Here is a 19,834-nt window from a genome sequence, read left to right on the forward strand (position 1 = left end):
TCTCTCCCCTCCTGGCACCTTCCGGACCCCAGGTAAGGGAAAAGAGCATGGGCATGCCGGGAGGACCCCGTTGTCCTCCTCCCCTCTGAGGGCTGAGTCTCCCCTTGGCTGAGCCCCCCTTCCTCCGTCCCTGCCCAGAGCTCTCCTGGGGGCAGGGCCTGAGCTGAGCCATTGAGCTCAGAGGGGACAGGCTCAGGAGCCTCACCTAAGACTGTGAGCTCCACGGGGTCACTGGGGCGTGACAGCAGGTAGTGGGAGAAGCTGCGTGAGCTGATGCACCTGTAGGTCCCCCCATGCACTGAGGTCACAGGACCCATGGGGAATTCAGCCTGGTGCAGCTGAGCTCCGTGCTCTGATCTCAGACGCAGCAGGGGATGGGCTGCCCCCTCCTTAAACAGAAGGAAAGTGTCCATCGGGCTCCATGACTGACACAGCAGGGTCACGCTCTCTCCTGAGGTCACAAGAGGACTCGGCAGGACTGAGAGGGTGGGTTTGCTGTAGGCTCCTAGGAGAGAAGGAGGCACCGTGTTTAATGGGCTCCCACCTCCCGCATTATCCCCAGGGCTGGGCTGTGAGAGGGAGACGCCCCTGAGAGCCGACCTGCTTCCTGAGGACAGAGCCTGTGGCTGCGACCCCTGAGTGTCCTCTCACCTGTCACCACCAGCTCCAGGGGGTCACTGCGCTCTGACCAGTCTGGATGGCTGTGATAGTAACAGCGATATCTCCCTGCGTAGTGCTGTGTGACGGATGGGATGGAGAACTTGGCCTTGTTCCTGGGCTCCAGTGGTTTCTGTCTGTCCCAGGGTGCTGGGCTTCCCTCTTTATCCAGACGGTACTCCTGAGCGTCCAGGGTCCCCTGACACCAGATGGTCACGGGGCTCCCCCAGCTGATCACAGAGCCAGGCTCAGCCCAGACAGTGGGTTTGGGGAGGGGCCCTGGAAGGAAATCAGAGGCTGCATCCCAAGAGGTCCCTCAGCCCTCAGATCCCAGCTCTCAGTCCCAGGACCCTTCAGATGTCGCCATCAGTCACCCAGTACTGCTGTCTCCTCTCCCAGCTGCCAATGGGTGGCCCTTTGTCCCCAGGGAGGAGGAGGGACCTGGGACAGCTGGGGACAGACTCACCTGCCTGCACACAGGTCCTGGTGCCCAGACTCAGCCCTGGAAGAGAATTCCCTGTGAGAGATTTGCCCCTGAAGCCTGAGCAGGTCCTCTCTTTACCCTGAGATTTTTGAGTCTCCTAAAGAACCAGGGCCCGGCTGTGAGGCAAAGTTCTTCCAAGACTCGGGTCTCCCCTCCCCCTCCTTAAATCTCACCGAAGCAGAACAGGACCATGAGGGTGGGGGTCATGGCGTCTCCTCCCAGTGGCCCCAGCTGTGCCGATGGATGAGTCCCCAGTGCCGGCGGAACAGAGAGACACACGGTGTGTGGCCGCGGAGGCTGGGTCCTTCTAGTCATGGGGTTGTTCCATCAGCAGCCCGCAGGAAGGGAAACTGCCCTCATTTGAACTCCAGCCTGGCTTTCATTTCCCCAGGGCTAGGGCTGGGGCACCAGGTTCTCTGCAGACATTTCAGACAGAAATGGGGTCTCTCTGATCCCAGCCTGCTGTCTCCCTGATCTTAATTCCTGTCTTGCCCAAACATCAACCCGTATGTATTGTGTATTTGCAATGTGCCTGATGCTGGGGGTACATCATTGAACAAACAAACAAAAACCTGTGTTTTCAGAGCACAGGTGAACCATAAACCTTCCTATTGCTGCCATAACAAATCACCACAAGCTTAGTGGCTTAACATAATGTAGGTTTCTTGACTTACCATTCCAGAGGTCACAAGTCCAAAATGGGTCTCCTTGGGCTAAAACACAGTTGCCATCAGAGCTGTGTCTTCCTGGAGGCTCCAGGGAGGATCCGTTCCCCGGCCTGTTCAAGCTTCTGCAGGCTCCCACATTCCGGCCTCACCATTCCCTCCATCCTCAAAGCCACCAGTCCCGTTATCCGGCCCCTGCTTCCATCTACTCACCCCCTTCTCTCACTCTGACCCTGCTGCCTCCCCTGTTTCATTTACTCAGCCCCGTGTGATTACATTGGCCCACCTGGATAATCTCCCCAACCCAAGATCCTTAACTTAATCACATCTGCAAAGTTCGTTTTGCCACATAAGTTCCCCCTATTCACAGGGTCTGAGGCTCAGGACGTGGACATCTCTGGAAGGTCACTGTTCTGCCTCCCACAGGCCTTCAGGGATTCCTTTAGCCAAATCTCTCAGAAACCACTTCTCTGTGATGACGGAGAGCGGCTGGGCACGCCAGTTGATCGCTTGGTGGGCCAGTGCACAGCCAGGTCATGGTCGGCTCCTGATGTCCCACGGGGCCCTGCCTACGTGAGGCCAAACGGTCCATCTCTACCAGAGCCCAGTAGCCACCTAAAAACTGTGCCGCAAAACGAAACTCATTCTCTGCAGCGCCGGCACGATGTAGCTCCAAAATCTTTTATTTTTTCTTTCTTTTCTGAGACGAAGTCTCGCTCTGTCGCCCAGGCTGGAGTGCAGTGGTGTGATCTCAGCTCACTGCAACCTCCGCCTCCCAGGTTCAAGTGACTCTCCTGCTTTAGCCTCCTGTGTAGCTGGGATTGCAGGCACCCGCCACCACTACTGGCTAATTTTTGTGTTTTTAACAGAGATGGGGTTTCACCATGTTGACCAGGCTGGTCTTGAACTCCTGATCTCAGATGATCCACCTGCCTGGGCCTCCCAAAGTTGCTGGGATGACAGGCATGAGCCACCGCGCCAGGCCAAGCACAGATTTTAAATGTCTTCACTGCAGATAGATGTTAGTATGTGGAGTGATGGACATGTTAATTGGCTTGATTCCATCATTCCGCAATGTATACATTTATAACACATTGTACTCCATAAATACATATAGTTGGTGAATTCAATATTTAGTAAAATTATTTTGAAAAGAAAAATAACCATAAATAGATAACAAGCATGCAAAAAGGCCAGATAGCTTCAACCCTCAGACCACTGCCTGGATTAGCTTCAACCCTCAGACCACTGCCTGCATTAACTTCCACCCTCAGGCCGCTGCCTGTGTAAAACACTGCAGGTGGTCAGCTCTCAATAATCATCCATTCGAATGGGCATGTCCTGCAATGATCTGGAATTGTGGTCTGTCCTAGATGGTGACTAATCATTTTCTGCCTCTGATCTCCTTAAAAGAATGAGAGAGCAGGGTGCGGTGGCTCACACCTGTCATCCCAGCATTTTGGGAGGCCAAGGCGGGTGGATCACGAGGTCAGGAGATCGAGACCATCCTGGCGAACACGCTGAAACCCTGTCTCTACTAAAAATACAAAAAAAAAAAAAAAAAAAAATTAGCCGGGCGAGGTGGCGGGCACCTGTAGTCCCAGCTTCTAGGGAGGCTGAGGCAGGAGAATGGCGTGAACCCGGGAGGCGGAGCTTGCAGTGAGCGGAGATCGCGCCACTGCTCTCCAGGCTGGGCGACAGAGCAAGACTCAGTCCAAAAAAAAAAAAGATGAGAGGACCTTCTAATTTTAGAACTGAAACATAGGGTGGGAGGGGAAGGAGGAAGTAGAGGTTAAAACAAACCCAAAATAAATCATGTCTAATGGTCAGGAAGGCAAAGAAGGAGAGGCTTGCAAGAGGCTGAAAGTACAAGTGCCGGGAACTGCGTGAATATCGCTGCATTCAGGTTTCCAAGCACCTGCTTTTAGTACCTCATTCCGTATCCTTTGGGGTCACTCAGAATCACGGGGCAGTATCTCATTTCGAGGATTTCCATGCGTGTCTCCACACTGGTGTGTAAGGAGCTGACGGGAAGCTATTTCAGCCAAAGCCTGATGCATCGGACAATCTCTGGGGAAAAACAAACTCCCAGAAATGGGGACTAGAAAGTCATACACATAGTGCCGAGTATCTCCTGCTTTGGAGGGAAGTTCTGGATCGTGGTCTGCAACTATCAGAGATCCTGGTGTGCACCTGTCCTTGTTACCTGCTGCAGTGTGTCCGCAAGGCGTGCTGATCTCAGAAATCCCTTCCCTTCTCTCTTTCTCTATCCTGTTCCCTTAACCCTGGTACCCAAATCAGTTACCTGCGCTCATATCCTTAAGTCCTGCTTTCAGAGTAACCTGTGCTAGAGAAGGAGTGGGAACTATGCCAGGAAGTTTTTCGATGTCCTCACCCCTTTTCTAACCGCTCAACATGACTTGCCTTTACCAGTCCTGGACTTCTTCTTGTATTTTGCTGCTTTTTTTCTCTTCCTTTTTTTTTTTTTTTTTTTTTTTGAGACAGGATCACGCTCTGTCACCCAGGCTAGAGTGCGGTGGCGCAATCTCCGCTCACTGCAACCTCAGCCTCCAGGGTTCAAGCACTTCTCCTGCCTCATCCTCCCGAGTAGCTGAGATTACAGGCAGCTGCCACCACACCAGGCTCATTTTTGTATTTTTAGTAGAGATGGGGTTTCACCATGTTATCCAGGCTGGTTTTGAACTCCTGACCTCAGGTGATCTGCCCGCCTTGCCCTCCCAAAGTGCTGGGATTACAGGCATGAGCCACCACGCCCAGCTAATTTTTGTGTTTTTAGTAGAGATGGGGTTTCACCATGTTATCCAGGCTGGTTTTGAACTCCTGATCTCAGGTGATCTGCCCGCCTTGCCCTCCCAAAGTGCTGGGATTACAGGCATCGGCCACATCACCCAGCCTCATTTTGTTTTTGTAGTCATGTACTCACCGTTCAGTAAATCTTATCCATCCTCACTTAAGAAACATTTAAACATGTCAATCTGTGGCCATCCCAGGACACAAGAGATAAAGGCGAGCAAAGCAGATATATTGGATTCACAGTAACCCAGACTTCATTTCCAGTTACCTCCCCTCCTGGAAAATCTAGCATCCTAGCAAAAACTAAGTTGATAAAATCAGTACACAAAAAGTTTAGAAATAGGACCAGTCCCGGGAAGGAAAGATTTAAAGCAATAGGATAGGATGAAAGAAATACTCACTGGGTACTGCACTCACCTCCTGGGTGCAATAGTCTCATGTAGCAAACCTGAGCATATATCCCCATATCTAAAATAAAAGTCGAAGTTCAAAAAATAAAGAAAAAAAAGAGAAAGCAATAACATATTTTGTGGATTTGAGATGGAGGGTGGTGAGGAAGCTGAATGAGAGGTAAGAAGGTGATGATGAGTTGGCATTATCTGAATGAAGGGATGCCTGGGGGTGGAAAGGGAAGCATTGCAGGTGGTCCTGGGCAAAGGTATTCAAACGAGTGGATCCTAACGCCTTACAAGAAGTAAAAAGACCACAAGAATCTTTTCATTCTTTTCAAAGTATGTTTCACTGTAGAATCAAACTTTTGTGAGATACTAAAAACGACCTAATTGGAATGAATCATAAATTTCCAACTTAATTTGGGGGCACGGGTGTTCTGTGATTCATAAGAACTCATGTTTTATTGTTTCATTTTCTTTTTTTTTTATGATTATGCTTCAAGTTCTGGGATACATGTGTAGAATGTGCAGGTTTGTTACAGAGGCACACACGTGCCACGGTGGTTTGTTGCACCCATCAACCCATCATGTACATTAGGTATTTCTCCTAATGCTATCCCTCTCCTAGACCCCCAACTCCCTGACAGGCCCCAGTGTGTGATGTTCCCCTCCCTGTGTCCATGTGTTCTCATGTTCAGCTCCCACATATTAGTGAGAACATGCCGTCTTTGGTTTTCTGTTCTTGTGTTAGTTTGCTGAGAATGATGGTTTCCAGCTTCATCCATGTCCCTGCAAAGGACATGAACTCATCCCTGTTTTCATGGCTGCATAGTATTCCATGGTGTATATGTGCCACCTTTTCTTTATCCATTCTATCATTGATGGGCATTTGGGTTCGTTCCAAGTCTTTGCTATTGTGCATAGTGCCACAACAAACATACGTGTGTATGAGTCTTTATAGTAGAACGATTTAGGATCCTTTGGGTATATACCTAGTAATGGGATTGTTTCATGTTCAACTGACATCACGTAACACCGAGAAGGACGATTCTTAGCTCCTACCCCATGCTGCGTCTCCTGGGCAAGGGTCAAATTATGATTGGGTTTAGTGAAGTTTGATCATTTGGGGGTTGACTGGCCCATGGGGGGATCCCCAAAATGTCAGCATGTGGAAAACTCTATGGTTGCTCAAATATCCCTTTGGCTGAGTCATTCCTAGCTCATGCTAGACTCTGCCTTTCTCTATTTTGAATATAGCTCCCTTGTTTCCTGTCTTTGTGCTGTCAGTCTAGTGAGATTGAGAAGATATCTGTCCCAGAATAGAATAAATTATTTCCCTGATCTCCAACCACTGATTCACTGCACTGGACTGCCTGGACAATGAACTAAACCCTAACATCTACATTAATCAACTTAATCTCAATTTTCAAGCATAAGAATACATTTAGCCTTAGAGTGCAATAACCTGGACTTCATTTGAAATTACTTCAAATGAATACAAATAGATATAAATGTATTTCTTTAGTAGTGTTTTATTGCAGCCTTTTCAATAGGTTACAATATCTAAAGATTCTGTCTGCATTTTTATCTCTCATTTTAATAAATACTTCCAGAACGTGGAAGGCAGAAGAGAGAATTTTCCTCTCCCTTCAGGACATTTCTGGGTTGGAATTTACTCTCATTATGGAGAGAAGAAAATATGGTAGACTCATATTTTCCACGTTGGAGGAAAGATGCATTGTGCCATATCATTGTGAAGACACAATGATGGTTTTGATGAAGACAGTAATGATGGGGAGGAGGAGGCCAATGTTGGGGATGATAATAAGAATAATGATAGTGATGATAATGATGATGATAATGATGATGATGATGGTGACAAAAATAATTGCACGATGGTGCTAATGTTAGGTAAGTCATGTATCTTGAACACAAAAAACGATGCCAGGCTCAGCTCTTTGAAGTCAGGAGTCAGCATACTGTGACCCTACTGTCAAAACTGGTTCCTCACCCATTTCCATAAATAAAATGTTATTTATTGGGCCATAGCAATGTTCATTCATTTACAAATTGTCAGTGGTTGCTTTCACCCTACTGCGCTAGAGTTCAGTAGCTGCGACAGAGCTCCTATTGCCTTCAAAGCCTACACTACTTACTATCCTGTCCTTTGCAGAAAATGTTACTGAGCCCCGTGGTTAGTGAGGTAGGTACACTACCCACTAGTACCTGGCAGCAACCTTTGAAGATGAGCACTCCTACCATTCCAGGGCTATGGGCGTTGACTGTGAGACGCACAGTTTAAGGACCTTCCTTAGAGTTCCACAGGGAGTAACCAATGGATATTGCATTTAACACACAGCCTCAGAATACAGAGATGAAGTGCGTCACCATTGAGCGGTACTGACGATTCCTAGGAGGATTTAAAGTCAGAAGTCCACCTCATGCAAGCCCACACCATGTGGTGTCAAGAGTCCAACCAGGTCGGGTGCAGTGACTCACGCCTGTAATCCCAACACTTTGGGAGGCCAAGGTGGGTGGATCACCTGAGGTCAGGAGTTCAAGACCAGCCTAGTGGACATGGTGTGAAACCCCATCTTTACTAAAAGTATAAAAATTAGCCAAGTGTGGTGGCCCATGTCTGTAATGCTAGCTACTCAGGAGACTGAGGCAGGAGAATCACTTCAACCCAGGAGGCGGAGGTTGCAGTGAGCTGACATTGAGCCATTGCACTCCAGCTTGGGCAACAAGAGCAAAACGCCATCTGAAAAACAAAACAAAACAAAAACAAAAAACAAACAACAACAGCCAAAAACAAACAAACAAACAAAAAACAGTCCAGCCAGGGCACTTGTTCCCTCTCTGGACCGGCCTGGGTTGAGGTTTCAGAAAACTTGCTATTTCCCATATGGTTTCCAATGGATCCAACTGTTATCACCCGAGTTTCTTCCAAAACCTTTCTATTTTTTCATTGTTTGTTGCGAAGCTTAAAAACCTAAAGAATAAACATTAAACAAAATGACCGATTAATAATAATCAAAACAGAAGATAGGTAGAACCAAAGGAAAGTCAGAAGGGACATGGCTGTTGTTCCGGAAGCTTCTTGACTTCCTTTCATAATCTGTGTGTGCGACAACCACCATTATTTTTAAGTGAGTCATTTTGTTTCTTTATTCATAATTTTCGCATCTTTCTATTACTTCCTAAATGAAATATACTGTCTCTTTCCAAAAAACGCAGTCATTTCACAGGCATTCTTTTCGGCCTCCTTCTTTCACGCGCCGTTACATTTCCAGGATTCATCTCTATTTTTGTCGGTAGACCTAGTTTATGCATTTTTCACTACTGTATAATGATCTGTTTTATAAATGCAACACAAAGTATGTATTCATTTTGCCCGGGAGTGGCGGCTCACGCCTGTAATCCCAGAATTTTGTGAGGCCGAGGCGGGCGGATCATCTGAGTTCAGGAGTTCAAGACCAGCCTGGCCAACATGTTGAAACCCCATCGCTACTAAAATACAAATATTTGCCAGTGTGGTGGTGAGCAGCTGTAGTCTTAGCTACTCAGGAGGCTGAGGCAGGAGAATTGCTTGTACCCAGGGCACAGAGATTGCAGTGAGCTGAGATCGCGCCACTGCACTCCAGCCTAGGTGACAAAGCGGGACTCTGTCTCAAAAAACAAAGACAAAAAACAAAAATTAGCCAGGTGTGGTGGCAGATGCCTGTAGTTCCAGCTACTTGGGAGGCTGAGGCAGGAGAACCGTTTCAACTCGGGAGGTGGAGGCTGCAGTGAGCCAAGACTGTGCCATTGCACTCCAGCCTGGACAACAGAGTGAAGCCTCTTAAAAAAAAATGTATTCATTTATCAGAGGATGAATGTTTGTATTTGACAGTATGTGGCCGAGGGGAACAACGCTTCTCTCCCAATTCGTTTGCCTGTGTCATGGGGCAGATGTGCTCTGTTTTTTGAGTAATCTCTGTGGTAAGGCTGCCTGGTCATAACTGCCCATCACTTCCCCTTAAAATTCCAAACTCCTCCCCAAATTGGCTGAAGCAATTTGTGAAACTCTCCACAGTGTATGATATTCTACTTGTTGTATCCTGTCTTCAACAACTGGCATTAAAATGGAAACAAACCAATAATAACAACAAACTCCTGTCTCTTGTCTTGGAATTCACAATCTCGTATAATTTGCACCACCACCCTGAAGGAGCCATAATTGCCACCAGTTACGCAGGAAGACACAGAGGCTGGCAAAGGAGCTGTCACTTGCAGGAGGATGTGCAGAGAGTGTTTGTTCAGGTGCTGGTGCTCTGGAAGGAGCTACAACAGGAAACACCAAGGGAAGAGAGAGGAAACTACAGAATCCAGACAGCCTGTTGGGATATCATCCTGGATTTGCATTTCCCAATCTAGACATAAATTTCAGTCCCTTGATTCGGTTACTCAACCACACTGCTTGAGTCTCTTCACTGAGGGCTGCAGTCTCAAGGCTCAGCAACGTGCATCAGGCTAACTGGACATTCTACAGGAGGAATTTGCAGGACACCGCATTGAATAGATCTGGAGGTTGTGTGGAGTTGTACGTAGACATCCTTCATGTGGGATGTGGCATCACAACATGGGGGCCAGGGAAGGAGAGAAGCCAGAGACGGAGGAGACAGCAAGGCAAGAAGAAAGCAGGGCAGGCTCATGGGGGAGGCGGCTCCTCCAAGGGTTTTTCCAGCTGCTGTCATTACTTCCTGCACCAACAATATTGCTTCATCGTCTACATCCTCAGCACAGATCTCACACAGCTCATGCCCCAAAATCCGTACAACCTTTCTCATGATCATAACTGCATATTTGTTTTTTCAAAACTATACTTTAAGTTCTGGGGTACATGTGCAGAAGGTGCAGGTTTGTAACATAGGTATACACGTGCCATGGTGGTTTGCTGCATCCATCAACCCATCATCCACATTAGGTATTTCTCCTAATGGTATCCCTCAACAGACCCTAGTGTGTGATGTTCCCCTCCCTGTGTCCATGTGTTCTCATTGTTCAACTCCCACTTATAAGTGAGAACAGGCAGCGTTTGGTTTTCTGTTCTTGTGTTAGTTTGCTAAGAATGATGGTTTACAGCTTCATCCATGTCCCTACAAAGGATATGAACTCATCCTTTTTTTTTTTTTTTTTTTTTTTTGAGACGGAGTCTCACTCTGTCGCCCAGGCTGGAGTGCAATGGCGCGATCTCGGCTCACTGCAACCTCCGCCTCCTCCCGGGTTCATGCCATTCACCTGCCTCAGCCTCCTGAGTAGCTGGGACTACAGGTGCACGCCACCACGCCCAGCTAATTTTTGTATTTTTAGTAGAGACAGGATTTCACTGTGTTGGCCAGGATGGTCTCGATCTCTTGACCTCATGATCTGCCCGCCTTGGCCTCCCAAAGTGCTGAGATTACAGGCATGAGCCATCGTGCCAGGCTGAACTCATCCTTTTTTATGGTTGCATAGTATTCCAGGGCATATACATGCCACATTTTCTTTATCCAGTCAATCATTGATGGACATTTTCGGTAGGCATATTTGATTTTATCCAGGGTTCTACAGATGCCAAGGATGGGGCGCAACTCTACTTAAGTTTACCTCTTGGTCTCTCCTCGGGACCTTCTCTGAGTGTGCCATGCCTGAAACACCACCCGCCAGTCACCACCAGGATCGATCGCAGCTGCTCCATGCACAAGAGACTACTGTGTAGTTTGGGAGCGGTTGGCCTGGGGACAGTGGGATTGGAAGGCCATGGAGGGTAGGAGAGGTCACACTCCACACAGCAGCCAGAAGGGAGGATTTCAATATTCTCAAATCAATAGATATGGTACCTCATGTCGACAGAAGGGAAGACAAAAAACATATGATCACGGCCAGGTTCAGTGGCTCATGCCTGCAATCCCAGCACTTTAGGGGACTGCAGCACGTGGGTCACCTTAGGTCAGGAGTTGGAGACCAGCCTGGCCAACATGGTGAAACCCCACTCTCTCAAAAATATGAAATATTGGCCGGGCGTGGTGGCTCGCGTCTGCAATGCCAGCACTTTGGGAGGCCGAGGAGGGCGGATCACGAGGTCAGGAGATCGAGACCATCTTGGCTAACATGGTAAAACCCCATCTCTACTAAAAATACAAAAAATTAGCCAGGCATGGTGGCGGGCGCCTGTAGTCCCAGCTACTCAGGAGGCTGAGGCAGGAGAATGGCGTGAATCCGGGAGGCAGAGCTTGCAGTGAGCTGAGATCGCGCCACTGCACTCCAGCCTGGGTGACAGAGTGAGACTCCATCTCAAAAAAAAAAAAAAAATATATATATATATATATATATGCATATATAAATATGTGTATATATATGTGTACATATATATGTGTGTGTATATATATATGCACCCTCAGTTACTCAGGAGGCTGAGGTAGAAGAATCGCTTGAACCCGAGAGGCAGAGTTTGCAGTGAGCCGAGATCGCACCACCGCACTTCAGCCTCAGTGAGAGAGTGACAATCTGTCTCAAAAAAAAAAAAAAAAAAAGTCATATGATCATCACAAAAGATGTTTAAAAAGCATTTGTTCAAAATTCAACATCCCTTCATCATAAAAACATCAACAAATTAGGCCTAGAAGAAACACACCTCAACAAAACACACCTCAAAAAAATTCCATTTACAAGTGTGTAAAGGATCTGGATAGTCATTTCTCAAAAGAAACCATACAGATGGCCAACAGCTATATAAAAATTGTTCAAAACACTAATCGTCGGCCAGGCATGGTTGCTCGTGCCTATAATCCAGCACTTTGGGAGGCCAAGACCAGCGAATCACTTGAACCCAGGAGTTTGAGACCAGCCTGGGCAACATGGTGAAACCTCTTCTCTACCAAAAATACAAAAAAAAAAAAAAAAAAAAAAAAAAAAAAAAAAAAAAAAAAAAAAAGCTGGACCTGGCGGCACAGACCTGTAGTCCCATCTACTGAGAAGGCTGAGGCAGGAGGCTCACTTGGACCCAGTAGGCAGAGGTTGCAGTGAGCCAAGATCGCACTACTGCATTCCAGTCTGGGTAACAGGGTGAGACTTCACCTCAAAACACAAACAAACAAAAACCCACAATCATCACTGGCATACAAATCGAAACCACAATGAGTATCATCTTGTTTCAGTTAAAGTGTCTATTATCAAATAAACATATAAAAACATGCTGGGCTGGGCACGGTGGTTCACACCTTGTAATCCCAGCACTTTGGGAGGCTGAGGTGGGCGGATCACGAGGTCAGGAGTTTGAGACCAGCCTGGCCAACATGGTGAAACCCTGTCTTGACTAAAAAGACGAAGATTAGCCGGGCGTGGTGGTGCTCACCTGTAATCAGGAGGCTCCTTGCTACTCAGGAGGCTGAGGGAGGAGAATCGCTTGCACTCAGGAGATGGAGGTTGCAGTGAGCCGAGACAGTGCCACTGCACTCCAGCCTGGGCGACACAGTGAGACTCCATCTAAATAAATAAATACATAAATAGAAATAGAAATATGCTGGTGAGGATGTAGTGACAAAGTAACTCTTACACACTGTTGGTGGGAATATAAATTAGTACAACCATTACAAAAAACATGGAGATTCCTGAAGATACTGAAACTGCAATTATCATAAAACCCAGTGATTTCACTCCTGGATATCCATGCAAAGGAAAAAGTCTCAGGACATCACGAGAGTCCCTGCACCTGTGTGTTTATTGTGGCACTCTTCACAAGCCAGCATACAGAATCAACCGAAGTGTCCCTCAGTGGATAAAAGGGTAAGGAAAATGTGGTATAGATACACAATGGAAGAGGGGTCATCCTTAAAAAAGAATGAAATCCTAACATCTACAGCAACACGGTTGGAACTGGAGGTCATTATGGTCAGTGAAATAAGCCAGGAACAGAAAGACAAATCTCGAATGTTCTCACTCATACGTGGGAGCTAAAGAAGTGGATTCCTGGCTGGGCGCGGTGGCTCAAGCCTGTAATCCCAGCACTTTGGGAGGCTGAGACAGGCGGATCACGAGGTCAAGAGATCGAGACCATCCTGGCTAACACGGTGAAACCCCGTCTCTGCTAAAAAAAAATACAAAAAAACTAGCCAGGCGAGGTGGCGGGCGCCTGTAGTCCCAGCTACTTGGGAGGCTGAGGCAGGAGAATGGCACAAACCCGGGAGGCGGAGCTTGCAGTGAGCCGAGATCCAGTCACTGCACTCCAGCCTGGGCCACAAAGCAAGACTCCGTCTCAAAAAAAAAAAAAAAAAAAAAAAAAAAAAGAAGTGGATTCCTAAACAGAGAGAGTAGACTGGTTGGCCGGGTGTGGTGGCTCGTGCCTGTAATCCCAGTGATTTGGGAGGCCAAGGCAGGTGGGTCACTTGAGGTCAAGAGTTCGAGACCAGACTGGCCAATGTGGCAAAACCCCTACTCTACAAAACATACAAAAATCAGTCAGGCGTGGTGGTGTGCACTGTGGTCCCAGCTACTCGTGAGTCTGAGGCAGGAGGATCGCTTGTAGCCTGGAGGGGCGAGGCTGCAGTGAGCCATGATTGTGTCGCTGCATTCCAGTCTGGGCAACACAGCAATACCTTGTCTCAAAAGAAATAAAAAAGGCCAGGCGTGGTGGCTCATGCCTGTAATCCCAGCGCTTTGAGAGGCCGAGGCAGATGGATCACTTGAGGTCAGGAGTTCGAGACCATCCTGGCCAACATGGTGAAACCCCATCTTTAGCTGGTCATGGTGGCACGCACCCGTAATCCCAACTACTCAGGAGGCTGAGGCAGGCAAGTTGCTTGAATCAGGGAGGCAAAGGTTGCAGGGAGGCAAGATCGCGCCACTGCACTCCATGCTGGGTGACACAGTAAGACTCTGTCTCAAAAAAAAAAAAAAAAAAAAAAAAAAAGATGTACACTAGCGGTTACCAGAGCTGGAAAGGGTGGGGGATAAGGAGATGTTAGTTATGGAGTACAGAAATACAGCTGGATAGGAGAAATAACTTTGAGTATTTGACAGTACAGTAGGGAAAGTATAGTTAACAATAATATATTGTATATTTCAAAACAACTAAAAGAATTGTAATGCTCCCCAACACAAAGCAAAGATAAATATTTGAGGTGATGGACACTTAATTGCCCTGATTTTATTGTTACCCATTGTATACAAGTACCGAAACATCGTAAGTACCCCAAACCTATATACAACTATCGTATATGGATAAAAATAAATAAAAAGAACTCTGGCACCAACTTTAAGGCATAACATGTACAAATCCAGGGGATCTATTTATGGCATTGGTTGTGCTGAGTGTGCTAATTTGATTGTGGAAATCATTACACAATGTATACATATATCAAATCATCACGTTGTACACCTCAGTATATACAATCTTGGTTGATTAAATCATTTTAAGAATAAAAGAATGATTTTTTAAAAGGATAAAAAGGAAAACACTGAACTTATCTGTGGCTCTTCTTTTTCCCTGCTCAGCTTTGAACAACTGTGAAGGTAAAAACTGGATACGGGTGACCTGTGCACCCTACGACCTGGCATGGGGTTGCCAGACGTTAGGTCTTTAGGATTATTTGTTGAGGTACAAAGGAAAGCATTGCCCAGAGAACTGGGCCCTGCTTTCAGTTGCATAAATATGGCCCATTCTTAAGGTCAGCAATTAAGTTCCAGGAAGATCCCTAGAGTCAGCTGAGCAGAAAATTACAACAAAGTCTCTGGGGCAATTGGGGATTTCCAGGAGACATAGGAGTAGCTGGGGACTGCGTCAATGATAATGAAATCAGTTGGGTGGATGTAGCCGGGTCTCTAGAAACAGCCAGGTGGATGTAGCCAGGTCTCTGGAAACAGCCAGGTGGATGTAGCCGGGTCTCTGGAAACAGCCAGCTGGATGTAGCCGGGTCTCTGGAAACAGCCAGGTGGACGTAATCAGGTCTCTAGAAGCAGCCAGGTGGATCTCTGCAAACAGCCAGGCAGCTATGGTGGGTTGGAGGTGGTCACTGGAAACAGCTAGATGACTGTAGCTGACTCTTTAGTAACAGCCGAATGTAACTGGGTCTCTGGAAAGTCACCCTGAGGATGGAGCTCATGGAAGCTGATGTCATGGGTAGAGGAGCACAGTCTTTTGCCTGGCAGGGTGTATATGTGGGAATAGATTCCCCAGCCTCTCTCTCCTCTCACCCTCTGCTCTCTTGACGGTGCCTCCCATGGCTGAACTCAACCAGAAACTAGACGCAAGAAGATGTTGGTGATGCAATCCATAGAGTCAGCCTCCAGGGTACAGACAAAGTGGGAAAGGACAGAGGGTGTATTAGGAGTGGCCAGAACTTCCAGTGGGAACTGCTGCCACTGAACGGAGAACCTAAATGTAAGGGGTGTAGTTGGATCCCAGAGTGGCAGGACTCAGTGTCGGAAGTCAGTGGACAAAGGCGAGAATCTGGTATGTTGAATTGGGTGTGGTTATCACAGAACGGGGTGTGGTGATCATAATGGACAGCAGAGTCAAAGCAGTAATCCGAATAGACTGTCTCATGCAGCCCTTTAGTGTTGTCCAGTTGACTGCAGCGTTCTAAGACGTGACATAGATAGGAAACTTACTTAATTCTTACTTGATTTGTATAAGCAGAACATTTCTTGGCGAAGAGTAAGAATCTAATTAGAATCATAAAATAGAGAGTCACAGTTTCTTAATCAATTACTGGAATTTGGCCAGTTTATAGACCCAGAACCCCTTGAATTAACGGGAAAACCAGGTACCCTTGAAGGCACTGCCCCAGTATATACTACAAAAAGTTATACAGTTATATTTCTCTCAGCTTTCCTTAAGTGGACCTATGGCCTTTATCATGGTAACTGTGCACTGGGTAAAGGAAATAATCAGGTATTTTGGGTACAGCTAGACACTGGCTCTGGAGCTAACACTAACTTCAGAAGACCCAGAACATCGTGGTGACCCTCCAGCCAGATTAGAAGCTTATAGAGGTCAGGTAGTCAATGAAGCTTTAGCTCAGATCTGTCTCCTGTTGAATTTTCTTGGCCACCAAAGGCATCTGTGGCTTTATTCCTAGCTCTGGAATGTATAATTGGATTAGACATCCTCAACAACTATCGAAATCCCCACAAGTGGGGAAAAAGATAGGACAAGCTATGGGGCATATGTAAGACTACTGAATGTGTGGATGTTTGCGTAGTATTCAACTAGTAATTGCTGCATAGGATGAGCTGATTGAGTTATTGTTGAGTTTTTTTTTTTTTAATATTCTTTTTCTTGTATAAAACGACATTTAAAAATCCACCCTGTTACCAGTATGCAGATTTCTTTTCTGTTATTTCATTATGGTACTTTAACTGAAAAAAATAATTGTATATAATCATATGTATTTACTGGGTATCATGAGATGCTTTGATATATGTTTACCTTTGCAATCCGGCCAAAGGCATGCCCATGGTAAGTGTGCTATTTTTTATTTAAAATTAAATTGAAAAATAATAATTGTATACATTTATTGGGTATCATGAGATGCTTTGATATATGTTTACCATTGCAATCCGGCCAAAGGCATGCCCATGGTAAGTGTGCTATTTTTTATTTAAAATGTGCACAAAAATTAAGTCAGATGAGACACTGTCTCCCCCTAGTGGTTCTCAAGTCATTTTCCATTTTAATCTGAGTAGGGAGAGCATCTAACTGTATAAGAGGAGTGGAGAAAACCAACAAGTCCCAGCACACAGAGGACTCAGAGGTCTCCTGACATGTGTGAGTGCGTTCATGCTTGCGCACGCGTGTGCGTGCGTGAATGTGTGAGTATATGTGCATGTGTGTTATGTGCATAAGTGGGATGAGCTGTCTGTCTTCACCCATCCATGCCTCCCCTCAGACACCTTAATTCATCCCGGATACATACGCTCCATCCTGGAGGCCTAAGATGAGCAAGTTCAGGGGATCTTGTGTGGGTGGGGATGGATGTGCTGATTAATGTGACCGTGGCTATTATTTCACAATGCATATGTATATCAGATTATCACCTTGTGCATCTCGAATATATGCAATCACTGCCAATGAAATACTTAAGAAAAATACTGACACCTCCTTTGTAGTTCTTGTTAATCCCATGTAGCCTTGAACGACATGAAGGCAGAGACTGGGTCCGAGTGATGTGTACACCCCAGAGCATGACACACGACTGCCAGATGTGAGGTCTTTAAAGTATTTATTGGTGCAGGAAGTAAAGCATGACCCAGAGGACTGGTCTCAGCTCTCAGATCCATATGTACGGCTCATTCTCAAGATCAACAGCTAAACTCTAGGACGACGTTCAGGATCAGCTGAGCAGATGATTGCCGGGGCAGCTCGGGGGATTTACAGACGACATTTGGAAACTGCAGGGGGATGCGACGTTGTTGATGGAATCAGCTGGGATGACTACAGCTGAGACTCAACAGCCAGGACACTGGAGCTGGGTGTCTTGAAACAGACAAGTGACAGCAGCTGGGTCACTGGAAACAGCCGGGTGACTGGTGTGGTGGTGCACACCTGTAATTCCAGCTACTTGGGAGGCTGAGGCATGATAACTGCTTGAATCCAGGAGGCGGAGGTTGCAGTGAGCCAAGATCGCACCACTGCACTTTTGCCTGGGAGACAGAGTGAGACTCTGTCTCAGACAAATAAAATAAATGGTTATAACTTTTAAAAAATAAAAAATAATAAAAATAATAAAAAAAATTAAAAACCCCAAAATATATGACCTTTTGTGTCATGATTCATAATAGCTAAATAGTGAAAACAACTCAAATGTCCATCAATTGGTGGATGCATAAACAGAATGTGATATAACCGTAGAACGGAATGTTCTTCAATCACATAAGGGAACAAAGACCAATGACATGTTACAACATGCATAGACCATGAAAACATTACACTAAGCGGAATTGGATTTTTGCCGTTGTCGTTGTTAATGTGGTGAATTTATTTATTTATTTATTTATTTATTTATTTATTTATTTATTTGAGTTTCAATAGTTTTGGGGGAACAGATGGTGTTTCGTTGCATGCGTAAGTTCTTTAGTGGTGGTTTTTGAGATTTTGGTGCACCCATCACCTGAGTGGTGTACGCTGTACCCAATGTGTGGTCTTTTGTCCCTCATCCCCTCCCATTGGTCCCCCTGGGTCCCCAGAGTCCATTATATCATTCTTGTGGCTTTACATCCTCATAGCATAGCTCCCACTTACGAGAACATACGATGATGGTTTTCCATTCCTGAGTTATTTCACTTAGAATAATGGTCTCCAAGCGCCTCCAGGTTGCTGGGAATGCCATTATTTTGTTCCTTTTTATGGCCAAAGTATTCCATGGTGTGTGTGTATGTGTATGTGTGTGTGTGTGTGTAATCTACATATTTTTCATATGTTTGTTGGCCATTTGTATGTCTTCTTTAGAGAACTGTCAAAAGTCAAAAGGGGAATTGGATTTGGAGGGAACAATTTTATGGCTATTTTTCAGTATAATCATCAGGTGAATATAGAATCTTTTCGGCCAGTGTTACTTTAATCTGTTACCTGTAGCCAGGAAGGGAGACGTTTATCACAGAGACAGGCACCAACCTGGGATACTTTTCCCCAAAGGTGAGTAACTGTAGTGTGGGCCCTAAAATTCACCACAGGTAGGTCCTGATTTGGCACAAGATATGCTTTATCCACTGACGTGAAATGCCAGGTGTTTTTCGTATGGTTTTGTTGCTGAAAGACACAACTCCCTCTAATCTAAGGCATCCTCTCCGAATCCCACTGAGGCACAGGAGCGACACTAGGGAGGGGGTCCCGGAGCTTCCTGTGAGAGATTCGCCTCCTGAACCCTGGGCAGATTCTCCCCACCCTGGGATCTCTGCGAACCTCTGGGATCTCCTATTCAATCAGGACCAAGTTGTGAGGTGGGATTCCTCCCAGGCTACAGTCTGCCCGCTCCCTCTTTCAATTTCATCAAGACAGATCAGGAGTGTGAGTGTGGGAGTCATGGCCTCTCCTCCCACAGCCCCTCGCTTGTACAGATAGAGGAGGCCACAGTTCCTGGATGGAGTAAATCTACTGGGAGCCTGGGTTCTCCATCACGAGGCTGTCCCGTCAGCAGACCCACAGGAAGGGGAACTGCCCTCTCCGGGAGCCTGGCTTCCATTTCCCCAAGGCTGGGGCTGGGGCAGACACCAGGCTCTCTTCAGATACTTCGTACAGAGATGGTATCTCCCTGACCCTTTTCTGCTATTTGGCCCATCTGTCCTCATCTCACCAAGGGTCAGGACATAGGAGCCAATAGACCCAGCACCTTTCTGAGTCTGTCCTGTCCCAGTGAGGGTCACTAGGGGCTTGTTCTTCTTCTCAGAGCCTCCCCGTGGGGTCTCCTTCCTTCCTTCAGCCCGTCCATCAACACAGCATTGCGGGATCCTTACCATGGCGGCCCAGCCCTGGGGATGCTTCAGGGAAGCTGCAGGTCCCTGCTGCAGGGCAGACTCAGATCGGCAGAGACGCGTTGCACATCTGGCTGTGAACTTCAAGTTGAGCTGCAAATGACAATGAGAAAAAAGGAGAAATAAAGAAATACTGACTTTTCTTTTGTCTTTGGAGTATGGGTTTTATTTCTTCCAGTTTCCTTCTTAGACTTCCCTCCTTTTTTTTTTTTTTTTTTCTTCTTATTTTTTAACAGTGTTCACCTCCCCCTCCCTTAAAAGTAACCTCTGAGTCATTCCTGCCTCCTCGGTGTCCCTTCCACCCCCAATCCCGCTTCCTTGGGCATTCCCCT

At 46.5% G+C, this 19,834-nt stretch overlaps 1 protein-coding gene across 1 annotated transcript in view; it reads right to left on the reverse strand.

Annotated features, from left to right (window-relative positions):
* The window catches only part of LOC103235563 (leukocyte immunoglobulin-like receptor subfamily B member 2), a 34,329-nt gene that overhangs the window by 3,323 nt on the left and 11,172 nt on the right, over positions 1-19,834 (reverse strand). Inside the window, exons 15-19 of the mRNA XM_073017217.1 lie at positions 19,325-19,595; positions 1,315-1,467; positions 1,124-1,159; positions 652-936; positions 206-505 (exon numbers count right to left, since the gene is read on the reverse strand). Of these exons, the coding sequence (XP_072873318.1) occupies positions 206-505; positions 652-936; positions 1,124-1,159; positions 1,315-1,467; positions 19,325-19,595 (1,045 nt within the window). The remainder of the gene's footprint in view (positions 1-205; positions 506-651; positions 937-1,123; positions 1,160-1,314; positions 1,468-19,324; positions 19,596-19,834) is intronic.

Source organism: Chlorocebus sabaeus, chromosome 6 (genome assembly GCF_047675955.1).
Source record: "Chlorocebus sabaeus isolate Y175 chromosome 6, mChlSab1.0.hap1, whole genome shotgun sequence".
NCBI lineage: Eukaryota > Metazoa > Chordata > Mammalia > Primates > Cercopithecidae > Chlorocebus > Chlorocebus sabaeus.